At 37.4% G+C, this 14102-nt stretch overlaps 1 protein-coding gene across 3 annotated transcripts in view; it reads right to left on the bottom strand.

Annotated features, from left to right (window-relative positions):
• The window catches only part of Exoc6b (exocyst complex component 6B), a 407149-nt gene that overhangs the window by 351502 nt on the left and 41545 nt on the right, over positions 1–14102 (bottom strand). Inside the window, exon 6 of one of the 3 annotated variants that reach the window (XM_035448826.1) lies at positions 13198–13257. The exons of the other annotated variants lie outside the window; for them this stretch is intronic. Coding sequence (XP_035304717.1) covers positions 13198–13257 — 60 coding nt within the window. The remainder of the gene's footprint in view (positions 1–13197; positions 13258–14102) is intronic. 3 annotated transcript variants of the gene reach the window in all.

The raw sequence follows: 14102 nt of genomic DNA, 5'->3' as shown, positions 1-14102 counted from the left end.
CAGGAGGCAGAGGCAGGTGGATCTCTGTGAGTTCGAGACCAGCCTGGTCAACAAGAGCTTCCAGGACAGCCTCCAAAGCCACAGAGAAAACCTGTCTCAAAAAACCAAAAAAAAAAAAAAAAAAAAGGTTCACTGTCAACAAGTAGGTCTAAACTGTTCTTTTTTTAATGTACAGTTGTATGTAAAGAGAAAAGACCATGTCAAACATAGTAAATACTACCATCTCAAGAATCTGTATGATCCACACTTCCAGAGAAGCTAGGAAACAAGGAGGACCTTAAGACAGACATACATGGTCCCCTGGAGAAGGGGGAAAGGGACAAGACCTGAGCTAATTAGGAGCATGGGGGGAAGGGAGACGGAGGTAGAAGAAAGAGGAAGGGTAGAAGAGGATGGGAGAGAAGAGAGAGTAGGAAGATTGAGTCAGGGGAAAAATAGAGGAGAGCAAGAAAAGAGATACCATAATAGAGGGAGCCATTACAGGTTTAAAGAGAAATCTGGCACTAGTTCCAAAGAACTAGAAGGTTGACCTCCAACAAACAATCTAAGCAATAGTCGAGAGGTTACCTTAAAAGCCCTTCTCTGATAATGAGATTGATGACTACCTTATATGCCATTCTAGAGCCTTCATCCAGCAGCTGATGGAAGCAGAAGCAGAAACCCATGGCTAAACACTGAGCTGAACTCTGGACATCCAGTTGCAGAGAAGGAGTAGTGATGAGCAAAGGGGGTCAAGACCAGGCTAGAAAAACCCACAGAAACAGCTGACCTGAACAAGGGGTTGCTCATGGAACCAAGACTGATAGCTGGGAAACCAGCATAGGACTGTTCCAGACCCCCTGAACAAGGATGTCAGGAGGTCTGGTTAATCTATGGGGCCTTTGGTAGTGGATCAGTATTTATCCCTTGTACATGAATGGACTTTGGGAACCCATTCCAAATAGACGGATACTCTCTCAACCTAGACACAGGGGGGAGAGTCTAGGCCCTGCTCCAAATGATGACAGAATTTGAAGATCTCCCATGGAAGGCCTCACCCTCCCTAGGGAGCAGAAAGGGGAAAGGGATAGGGGGCCAGTCGGGGTCAGTGGAGGAGGGGAGGGAGAGGGAACTGGGATTTTCATGTAAATGAAGCTTGTTTGTAATTTAAATAAAGAAAAAAATAATCTGTATGAAGTATACTTGCCTTTCCTTTTGATTGTTCCAGGAGTTCCCTGTAACCCTGACACTGTTTCAAGAAAGGCTTGGGTTTTGTTTCTTTTAATGTGGGCACAGGTGTTCACATCACAGTTCTACCACTTCCTGGCTATGTGGAAACCCGTATTGCAATGACTTATGCTTTTTCTGTTATTTGAAACTAGAGATTATGGGCCAGAGAGATGACTCAGTGGTTAAGAGTACCTGCGCTTGCCAAGGACCTGGATTTAGTTCCTAGCACCCATATCACTGCACAGGCACCAGGCACATACATGGTGCACATATGTAAATGCAGGCAAAACATTCACACACATAAAATAATCTCTAAAGTGTTTTTAGTAAAATAAAGATCAATAACAGTATTAGCTCAAATTGTGGTGAGTAAATGAAGATCAGATAATTTATAATAAGTATTTAGAAAACTGTAAGACAAATAAACAGCAACCCCCTCTTTGCTGGTATTCTTGACATTCTTTTCCAAATATAATACCATCCCTCCCCATTTCATCTGACTAGTCTGTCTTACATCAAGCCAAATCCAGACAAGAAGACAGAAACAAAACAAAACAAAAAATAAAACAAAGAAAAAAAAAAACAAAAAAATAGGGGTAGGAATCACTGTTCTTCATTTTTAGCTGCAAATTACACGTGCTCATTACAGGGTCCTTGGCAGCTCTAGGTTCCTCCTTCAACCTTATACCCAACTGCTGTTAGAGGAATCTGTGAACTTTGTGCATGCAACTCTTTTTATACATCTATAGTAAGTAAAAATCTTCCTTAGCTTTAAAGATGGAAATTCAAGACTTTTCATTGAGAACATAAAGACCACCACAAACTTCTTTGTTCTGACCTCTTCATACACTTCTGTGACATTCCTTCACAGAAGCCTCAGTGAACTACTTGTTAGTTCTGTGAACACAGAAGTCTGTGTCTGGAAGCTGTCTGTCCTCTCTATCCAGAACAGGATTTCACGCATTCTCTTCAAGCCAGCCCACATTCACCCTCAAAATGGCAATAAGTCTGATGGAGCTACCTCTGTGCATATGCCAAAAACCCATGTATATGCCACACACACAGCACTTTGCTATAATCTCTGCTTAGGTGTCATGGTTTTGAGGTGCACTCTTTTTTAAGCATGCCTCTGCCTTTGAAAAGGCAAGGAGTTCAGAAGCCAATGGGTATACTTCCTTCACTCATCTTGAGGGATGAGCTGTGGATGAATCTCACATCTCATTTCAACACCTTCTGTTCAGAAGCTTAGTGATGCTTCTCACAAAATTCCCCAGATAAAGAGAGGCCAGTTTTAGGACTTATCTCAAGAAAGATTCTCAAAGGCTAAAGAGATGGTTCAAGCCACTAAAGGCTAGTAGTGTTGTGGGATAATCTTTCTGTGTACTATGAATGAACATGTGTCTTTGCCAACGCACCCTCTGATTGATTTAATAAGGAGATGAATAGCCAATAGCTAGGCATGAGACAATAGGCAGGATTTCTGGGGAGAGAGAGGAACTCTGGGAAGGGGAGGTAGGGAGATGCCAGGGAGACACTGAGGAAGTCAGACATACAGAATGTAAGAGAGGGAAAAGGCCACATGGTAGCATGCAGATTAATAAAAGCAGGTTAATTACGTTGTAAGAGCTAGCTGGGAACAAGTCTAAGCTAAAGACCAAGCTTTCATCATTAATAAGTCTCCATGTCATTACTTGGATACTGGTGGTCCCAATGAAAAACTATTATGAGAGACTAGACTTATAACTAAACATCAAGAAATAGTCTCATAAGGCTAAGGTTGGGTTTTCTCCCTTTTTTGGCATTATATAATTCTTTCCATTAAATATATATATATATATATATATATATATACTATATACTGTATTACATATGAACATTTTTATATAAGTACATATTCCATATTGAGCATTATCACCCCATAACTCCCTTCTCCCCTTTCTCAACCCTCCTCTCTCCATCAGTCCCTTTTGTTCTCCAGATACTTTGAGTTTTACCCTCATGTCATATTCATATACATAACTTTATGTATCCATACAAATATTAAACAACAAAATATGAGAGAAAGCATATAATAATTGTCTTCTAAGACTAGAATAGTTTCCTTAAAATAATTACCTCTAAGTACATCCTTTTACCTGCAAATAATGTAATTTCATTCATTATAGCTATACAAAATCTGATTGCATATACACCACATTTTTCTTCTCCAGTCTTCTGTTGTCAGACACCTAGTTTGATTCCATAATTTAGCTATTGTGAACAATGTTACAAAAAAAAAAAAAACCAATGTACAAGTATTTCTGTGATATGTTGCTTTAGAGTCCTTTGGGTAATTACCCAAGAGTGGTATAGTTAGGTTAAACAGTAGTTTTATTTTGGTTTTTTGTTTGTTTGGTTGGTTGGTTTTGTTTTTCAAGACAGGGCTTCTGTGTGTAACACCCCTGGCTGTCCTGGAACTTACTTTGTAGACCAGGTTGGCCTCAAACTCACAGAGTTTGTGAGTTTGTCTCTGCCTCCCAAGTTCTGGGATTAAAGGCGTGAGCTACCACAACTGGGCTCTACTTTGGGTTTTTAAGGAACATCATATAGATTTCCAAAGGCCAAATTACCTACCAGGAGTGAACCTGGATTCCATTTGCCTGTGTTCTCAGCTGTATTTGTTACTTTTTATTTTCTTTCTTACTTACTTTAATATGTGCATGTATAGTGGTAGATACCCATGCACAAGCACATGTGTAAAAGGCAGAGGTCTTAGACGATATAAAGTTAGATGTAAACAGGAGTGCAAGAACTACTGAAAACTGCACAGCTTACATGTCAACACTATTAACATTTAAATAAAAAGGCTTTGGAATTATAGTTATAAACCAACAAAGATAATTTATCTATATATGCATATTGGTATACACATATGTAGAAAAGCAGGCTTGTTGATTCTGAATGACAGCCTTTTGTTTCACATTTCAGGCAGATGTTAATATTCTGTTGCTGTACTGGGTATGTCTTTGTTGGTTTTTTGTTTTGTTTTGTTTTAAGAGCCTTTTGAACATCTGAGATGCACCAAATTCTGGGTAGGAGGATTGAGAATCCAAAATGAAAATGATCTTATGGTATCTCCTAGAACTCATACCAGCAAGCAGGAAGCAAATGCTGAGAACTATCAAGAACAGTCTTTTAGGTGAGGTACATGCAGTGTTATGGGGCAGTTTGTGTAAAAGTTCTTTCAAGTCAAGCTGCTGGCAAGTCCTTTGTTAATATATCTGGGCAGCAAGATTGCTCCTCATTACTGTCATCATCACCTTCATCATCTTTATTGTCATCACTCTTCTTGAGACAAAGTCTCATCATGTAGCCTTGGCTGGCCTGGAACTCACTACATAGCCAAGGCTGGCTTCAAACTCATAGAGTCCTGTGACTAAACTCATAGAGTCCTGTGACTAAAGGGGTGTGCCAACATGCCCTTCAAGATTGCTCATTTTAGTAGAATTTAGTATTCTAAGAATCGTAATGAGAACAGAAAAGCATTCCTCTGATTTTCAAATGTCATTCTATAGAATAGTAGAACTGCATGAGAACTCCGTAAACATTTGATGAAAGAAAGAATAACAGTGAAAAAATTACTTTTCTAGTAATTATATAAAAGTTCACAGTAGAATATGGAGGCCTAGTATATAAAAGAATATCACAGAATAAGACCAGCCATATGGCTCTGCAAATAAAAAGTGCTTACCATCAAGCCTAACAAGTTGAGTTCAATCCCTGGAACCCAATGGTGAAAAACAACTCCCAAAGGTAATCCTCTACCTCCACATGTCCACCATAACATGTGTATATATTCCCTTACACACACATGTAAAAAAAAATTCAATACCACAGAATAGCTTCATAATGCTTACTATTTTATCCCCTTGGTTTTTTTGAGACAAGGTTTCTCCATGTAACCCTGGCTGTCCTGGAACCCACTCTGTAGATCAGGCTAGCCTTGAACTCCAAATGCAGAGATCTGCCTGCCTCTGCCTCCTACATACTAGGAGTAAAGGAGTATGCCACCACACCCAGCTGTTTATTCTTTACATTTGGGGTTAAGATGATTTTTTTTCTGTTGTGGTATACTTATTAAGGTAGAACCAAATAGGTTCAAATATTCATCTTAGCAACTTTTCACCAGAAAACTTAAATCTCTGAAACATTATTGATTCGATAAATACTCTGCTTTTCTCTTATACTTCTTTTGTACTGCCTATGATCACCCTGATTTTCTAATATGTTTTCATTTAAGAAGCTTTTGCTGATTTTCTCATGGAGGGATTGTAAATGAAAACAAGGGAAATGAAGTGGAGGTTATAAAAAAATGAATATCCCAAACACACTCGTGCATCTTTAAGTTGTACTACAGTCTGAATTTTATCCTCTTTAAATTGTGATTTTTCAACTTGCAAGATTTTATTTCTTGGATGGGATCAAGGTCTTTCTAATCATTTGTGAAAAAGGAATTCTAGGAAGAAAGAGCAGATGGCTGGAACCACAGCATTTCCTAGCCAGATGGGAAGGTTACTGTTTTTGAATGTTATTTCCATTGTGTTTAATATGGCTCAAGGGCCTTATTCTAGCACCTTTTTTTATTTGGCCATGTGTTTTGCCCAGCTCGTAGTGGGAAAGAGAACTCTGGTCAAGACTTTGATTCTAGGAATTAACCAGCCATCAAGACTGGCAAGATTAAAAGCCTTCTCAGACAGATTGTACTAGGATTTTAATATTCTGTTTAGAAATAATTTTATGAACTGAAATTAGGCCTGCTATTTCATGGCTAATAGAGAGAATAGACTGAGCATTGTCATTTTATGTGGTGCATGCCTCTGGCAACAGATGTATTTTTAGTTGTTATATTGCTTTATAACAAATGAAAACTAAAATAGTGTTGTGACTGTTGTTTTAGGAAATCCATGAACATGGCTTGGGGAATTTCCCTACTTAGCAACTATACTCCCATTTACTTTTTCTAAATTCTTAAGCATGAAGCCAGGTTTTATTGATGTTTGTTTGTTTGTTTGTTTTGAATGATCACAATGTCCTAAATAATATTTCATAAATTTTCTCAAAAGTATAATGTTATCTTAGGCATTAACCATTAACACCAGATAGGGATTTTCATTCATTATTTGATTATCATATACATATACACACTAGGATTTCAGGAATATGTTAGGTATAGATGAGGACAGGGACTCATCATTGCTTTCCTGTCAAGAGATTCATTTTCTCAACATTAATTATCTCAGGTTTTGTGTTTGGGATTCTTATTTAAAAGATAAATAAGAATCTTGCATGGCAGGCTATGCCAGTGGTTCTCAACCTATGAGTCGGGACACTTTGGGGATTGACCAACCCTTTCACAGGGGTCACCTACAGCCATTGAAAAACAGATTTTTTTTTTTTTTTACATTACGACTCATAACAGTAGAAAATTACAGTTATGAAGTATCAATGAAAACAATTTTATGGTTGGGACAACATAAGATGAGGAACTGTTTTGAACTGATTAGGAAGATTGAGAACCACTGGACTATGCAATGGTTATAGTATAATGCCTATGGCATTTGGATGTGTAACAGAGGCAACTACAATGGACTTAACTGTTTTGAGAGCAAGCATGGGTTGGCACAAAAACACATAGATCAATAGAACTGAATAGCAGACCCAGATGTAAACTCATGCAACTATAAGCATTCAATTTTCTGACAAAAAAAAATACATATTGGATAAAAGAAAGCCTCTTCAACAAATGGCATGAGGAAAACTGGTAATCTATATGTCAAAGAATGAAAATAGATATCTATCTCTTGTCTACAAAACTAACCGAAAAATCATCATCATCAAAGATCTTAATACCTAAAACTCTGGAACTTCAGAGGGAAAATACTTCAAGACAGATATATCGGTAAGGACCTGATGACTATAAGTATAGTTGCTCAAAAATAATGTCAACAAATGACAGACAGTGACCCCATGAAATTAAATGGCTTATTTCTGCACAGCAAAGGAAACAACTAATTGAGCAAAGAAGCAACCTACAAACAAGACAAAGTCTTTACTATGTATGTATTTGGTAGAAGATTGATAACTAGAATTAAACAAAGAATTCAAAAATCTAACAAAAAAAATCACGCAACTCTATCAAAAAATGAGCTAATGAAGTGAACACACAGTTCTCAAGAGATGAAACACAAATGGCCAAAAGAAAAGTGTTTGGTCTTACTAGCTATCAGTAAAAATCAAATTAAAACTACACTGAGATTTTGCCTTACCCCAGTCAAAATGACAGTCATTTAGAAAAACAAGTAATAGTGGTTGGGAGGGGATGGCCCAGTGAAGACCTGAGTCCCAGTCCTCAGTACCCAGGTAAAAGCTATAAAATCTCAATCAGCTTGGTGTCTGCAACCCCAGGCTGCTCTGTGGTCAAATCTTGTGTCCTTTCCTCACTTTTCCCTGCTTTAGTTTCCTTTACTGTTTGCTTAATCCATATTCAATAATGGAACAGAAAATTCACAATTTCAGCCACTGAAATTTCTTTTCAGGTTTTTCAGCTTTCATTCATTTTCCACAGTAAATAAGAAAAAAGTTAGGCATAACAAAAGTACTATACTTAGTCACTGGAATAATTAAAATAGCAATGATATTGACAACAAAGTTGATCAACTGTAGCTCCCAGGAACTAATTGAAGAAGCATAAAAATGTTGCAACCACTTTTTAAAATTGTTTCATAGTATTTCACAGAATTCTGACCCAAAATTTTACTTATGCATATATTTATTCAAGAAATGAAGCATATGCCTACAAAAAGTCTTGATAGATGTTCACAGGAGGTTAACTCACAATGGCCAAAATCCAGAACATTCCAGTATGGGACAGTAGAAGAATGGTGTTTTTAAAATGCTAAATTTATATAAGGGAATCTATTTATCAGTGAAAAGGAATTAACTCCTGAAGCCTCTAGCAACAAACATACCCTTCAAAAAACCTTAATGTTGGATGAAAGGAGCCGTATATAAAGGCATACATAACTATTGATTCCATTTATATGAAGTTCTATAACAGGCAGAACTAATATATGCTGGGGGGAAATCAGAACACTGGTTGCCTTTGGGCAGAGGACTATAGAGAAAATGCTCCAAGGTGATGGTTAAGTTCAATGTCTTAATATAGATTTAGGTTAAACAGGTGTATATATTTCTCAAAAGCTCACTTCAGATTTGTACATATTGTGGTTTTCAATTTAATCTTAAAAGAAAAAAATGATCAAACAAATACTAAGTTCTAATGCCGTGCATGAGGAAGTGCTTAGAGGTAAAGTGTACAGATGTCTCAAATTTACTTTGAAATTCATACAAAAAGATGCAATGGGTTGATAGATGGATAGATCTAAAATGAAGCAAGTATTATAAGATGTTAATTATAGAATGTAGGTGGTAAATAAATGTGCATGTTGATCATACAATTTTTCCATATGTTAAAAATTTTTCAAAATGAAATGTTAGGAAGAAAATAGTAAACTTTGATCTCCAACTCAAATTACTTTTGCTGGCTCTCCAGGGAGAGTCTCATCTGTGCAGGCAAAATCAACTCCCCTCTTCTCTTACCACCAGACAGGCACACTCTATGCTACTTATAGCAGTAGAGTCTGAAGTAGTAAACTAGCAAGCATGCCCAGAGGGCAGACTAGTCTCAAAAGATGAGCCAGACAGGAAACTCACTGGAGCAAACCCATCAAAGAATGCTTACACTGGTTCTTACTGTCATAGCACCTTCCCTGACTGCTTTCTTGAGCCAAAAAAACCAAAAGCACTTCTACCTGGTACTAAATCCCCTTTAGGGGAGTCTGCTACCAACACCAAAACAGTCCTTAACATTCTTCGGCAGCTTTTCTGCTCTAAGCACAACCAGAAGTACCTTCTAACAAAAACACATACAGCTTTGAATTGCAGCATGGGACAGATTTATGAAATATGGAAGACATTAAAGTATTCGCTTTCTCTCTGAAAATAAAGAGCACAGACTCATAAACAATGCCTGAAAGGCATTTCAGCAGCTTGATCCACACAGAGCATGTTTTACTTTTTGAGACAATCAGGAACTGTTGGGTACAGGAAGCCATAAACAACAAGAATCTGGCTTAATAGCTAGGACAAAATAAATGTGTGGGATTTTTTTTATTGAAATCACTTAACATTTTTTAAAGGTTTATTTACATGTGACAAGGCTGACCAGATACCACTTGTACCCAGAGCAGCACTTCTGATACTGACTTCTCAGGACAGTGGTACCAGGCAGGACACATCTGTCAGCATTTCCATCAATAACTACATTTGCTGGGGTTAATAATTCCTTTTTCCAATTTTCTCTAGACAGAGAAAATCACTTAACTGGTTTTTGACATTCAGGCCTAGCCAAAACTTTTTCTTTTGAGTTCCATCAGAAATGAAGCCTGGAATCTGCAGAAGTGGATTTCCTTAGGTAGCCTCAGTCTTTGAAGTCTGACAAGTTAAAGACTCATGATCAAAAAGCCACCCAAAGAATACAACTTAACAAACATACTGTCTTCAAATAGGTAGTGCCAAGGGGTAGAAGGAAAATTCTATCTTGAAGTTAACAGTAATCTCAGAATGTACCATGAGCTAATGATGCTACTAAAGCAAAACAACCTACTAGGAAGCCCCAGAACTGTTTTTTGTTTTGTTTTGTTTTTGTTTTTGTTTTTGTTTTTTGGCCAGGGTTCTGCAGTATCTTGAAAAGTCCAAGTTTCAAAGATAATGAATTAGTATTGTTTTCTGAGAGCCTAGAAACCCCTGAGTCAGATTCTAGAGTCTTATTTATACCATCTATAAAATTAGCCAAACTCTCTGCTGATATTCAAAGTCTTAACCTCCTCACATAACACCAAGGAATATTGTTACAGTCTCATTCCCTCTGGTGAAAAATAATGTCCTCTGTAGTGCATATAACAAGTACTCACCCAAAAATGATGTTATTCACAACAAAATAATGTACACAAGTAGGCAATGCATATCCTATATACACTAAAGTCAAAATTCTCATTTCCTCCCCAACTTGCACTTCTGTGCTTTTTCTTACTAGGTGGTATTTTTTGAGTGGTTTTTTTAAATAATCATTTGGCATCTGGTATTTCTTGAATCTTAAATATCCATCCAAAGGCCTGCTTGTTTAAAGCTTAGTCCACACATTAGTGTATACCCATACATACCTTAATGAGAAATGGTAGAATCTTTAGGACATGGGACCTAGTGTGAGACCTTAGAATCTCAACAGGCTTATCTGGTTGCCAGTTCTGTCCTCTCTGGCTCCACAGCTCTGATGTAAAAGGTTCTGCTCTGCTATGCATTGCACTGTGTGTGCTGCCTTGCCACATGCCCAAAAGCAATGAGGGAAATCAATCATGGCTATAATTTCCAAAGCTATGAGCCGAAACAAACCTTCACCCTTGATAAGTTGATCCTTGGATATTTGTTGTGGTGACAGAAATCTGACTAACATGCAACATTTTTGCTCAGATCCTCAAGGACATAAGTAGTTAACTTTGGGGCACTCTACACCATCTACCACTTTGTTCAAAACCACTACCTCATAGCATCATTTGGTTCCTTTGACCTAACATTACCTTATATGACTTTAAGATTATAGACTGATTGTATACACTGAACTGAATTCCTTTCTCAAAATTACACTAAAACAAAACTAAAAAGCCATTTTTTAAAGGGCAAACTCCCACAAAAGCAAAGAGTACAGAAAAAGAATCAACAGCAATAAAATTTTGGAAGCTTAATCAATCAGTAACAAGAAAAAGCAAGTAACAGAGAGAGTTAAGAGGCAACAGGAATTACATTCCACTGGAAACAGTGAGGACTCTGGGAGGGAAGACAGAGCAGAAGTCTGGAAAAACTAAGCTTATGATCTGCTGAGGAAGCAGTTAGAGCCTTGGAAAACTCCATCTTTACCCAGCCAAGCAACTGCTCCTCTATCATCACTGCAGAAGACTTCAAAAAAGGTAAGCATGTGATTATAGGATGTCTGGCACAACTGAGGCAAGGAGTACAATTCTGAAAATGAGAATCCAAAAACAATAGATCACATACAAAATGCTGAGATCCTCTTCTCTCATCTCTTCTCTCACTCAGAATCCTCTAAATGATGGCAAGAAAAAATTCACAAGTAATTTCTTGAAATAATTTGACTTGCTCCTAAAAATCAGTGACAAATGAGATTCCACCCAGGAGACTATCCAACCATACTAACCCTTTGATGTGGGAGAGGGGATTCGGGAGTAACTTCCATGGACATTAAGTGACAATGTAAACACACTGTCTTGGATCCACCAGAGAACCCACCTCTATTGCTGAATATGTACAGAACCTAAGTCTGAATTTTTCACTGCTGTTGACAATCTTAAGTCTCAGCAGACATAGAACTTGAAACTAAGACCTGAGTCTAAAGAATTTATTTAGTATTAGACCTCAGGAAAGACAATTAGAGACATGAGGAAGTGAGGAAGAGGAAATCAGTATAGGATATGTTAGCAAGGAATTTAAGTAAACAAAAAGTTATTCCACAAAGAATATTCATAACTGATAACACGTACCTGCCTCAGAATATTCTGTACTTTGCTCTGATCTGATGGGCAAGGTAGTCTGTGTATTTTTACACCAACCTGAATGAGATACTGATTGTGAGACACTGGGGAAGTGGGCAGGAAAAGAGAAGTATCTCCATCTCTGCCCTCCAGAAAAAGCACTTACAGGAAGAGGTGGAGATGCTGGAAAGGAGTACCAATCACTATGCACCAAAAAATGGGTTGTGAGGGGGCACACTGGCCTAGGAAGACCATCATGAAAACTGAACTCATTCTTCTCACTAGCTTAGCCACTATAAAACTAGTCTCTTACAAGCTCATTCTTAAATTACTTTCTTTTCCTTTCCTTAAGAAAACTAATAGTTAGTGGTAAATGATTGAGGCCCCTAAGTTATCAAGAACATTTACACAGATTTATAGCTCAGCCATGCACCATTTCAGCTAACAGTTACTGAAGATACACATTAGCAATCCCTATTTTGTCAAATGAGAAAATGTGCCAAATTCAGTGAAGTGCCACAGTAGATCCCAAACAAACTGAGGTAAAAACTAAACTTGTGGATTCCATTTTACAATTCAAACCCTGCATGCTTATAAACTTTCACATTTCTTATTCCAATACCCATCTCTAAGAATTTAGCCCAGAGCAACTGAATAAAAAAGGTACATGTTATTTCATGGTCAGCCAAACTAAAAGCTGGACCAGGTTACAACAGTAGACTTTTGAGAGGTTAAGTACAACCAGAATATCTCCATTGCCCATTAGCCTCAACATCTTATTAGGGCACTCTAATAATATTCATACATACATATACATGCATATATATATACAAATATACATACATACATATATACATACATCATACATATGCCATTGGCTCAGAGAAGTTTAAGCCTGAGTCTTCACTCACATCTCTATGTGATCCTCACTTTTCTATCCTAAAATGCCTTCCTTTTTAATATCTAGTTTATTTAAAGGGGTATGCCACAGAAAAAGGACCACAATCCTAATGGTATTAGCATTTTCAAATCCTAAAATTGCGAAGTGAAGTTAGGGAGCAAGAGTAGGTCAGAATAGTTGAATCAAGATTTGCTGCCAGACTCCTTCTTTACATTGTTTTTCTATCTCTCCTTGAGCTATGATTGCTTTATCTCAATTTAAATATACACAACAAATTGCATAAATAAAAGATTGCTTTGCCTGGCATACATGAGACCTTAGAATTGATCTCCAGTGCCTCCAAATTGAAAAAAAAAAAAGAAGACGAAGAAGTGTGGACAGAAGTTTACTTCTTTCCAATACACAAACGAATAGGAAATACATCTGAGTACATGCTTAACTGTCCTTAAGATACTTGAACTGGGACTGAAGAAATGGCTCCGCAGGTAAGGACATGTACTCATCCTGCAAAAGATCCAAAGTAGGTTCTCAGGATCCATACCAGGCAGGCTGCTCACAACCACCTACAACTTGGCCTCTATTGCCTCTGGCCTCCACAGGCCCATGTATTCACATGCACATACCCATAAGCACACAAACACAGAGACACACAATTAAAAATAACAAAATTATTCTAAAACATTTAAGACAATCTTCCAAAGCATACCTGGAACATCAAATGAAGTTAGCATCTCCTTCTAGCTCTGTATGTCTCAGCCATGAATACAAGATGGAATTCTTCACAGCAAGAGGACAGAGGTGGGTTATTATAGACTAAGTTCAAACTAATTAAGCAACAAAATTCTAAAGTTACCCAAATAAGTTGCTTTTTTCTCACCATACTTACCTTCTACTTTAAAGGCATGGCAGTCAAAACATTGATCTAATTCTCAAAAATCTACAAAATTTTCTAACTACATAAATCTGTAGACATTTCATCTTCAGGCTGCAATTCCAATGCCTACTAGAAAGATTTGAGTTCATAGCCATGTAATTACAATGTGGCAACTTAGCTATATGAGCTATATTTTGCAGAATTCCTTTCTCTGTGCATAACTCATTAGGGTAAACACAAAAGACTTGTGCGAGATTTAGAGAGCCCAGTGAAATTAGAATCATTCTTGTAGTACACATAGGACACACTTATCTGCTGCTATATTGCATGAGGCAATAGACAGATAAACAGTTACTTTACCTTCCCATAGATCCTAGGTCCATAATAACGGCATTGGCTTGTTCTGCAAGATTCCCTTATCATCAAGGTCAGATGCAGCAAGAATGCATATGATTTCAGTTCACCCTTGTTGGCT

The sequence above is a fragment of the Cricetulus griseus genome, chromosome 8, assembly GCF_003668045.3.
Source record: "Cricetulus griseus strain 17A/GY chromosome 8, alternate assembly CriGri-PICRH-1.0, whole genome shotgun sequence".
Lineage (NCBI taxonomy): Eukaryota > Metazoa > Chordata > Mammalia > Rodentia > Cricetidae > Cricetulus > Cricetulus griseus.
Note: the sequence above shows the minus strand (reverse complement) of the source record. Positions and strands in the feature narration are given on the sequence as shown.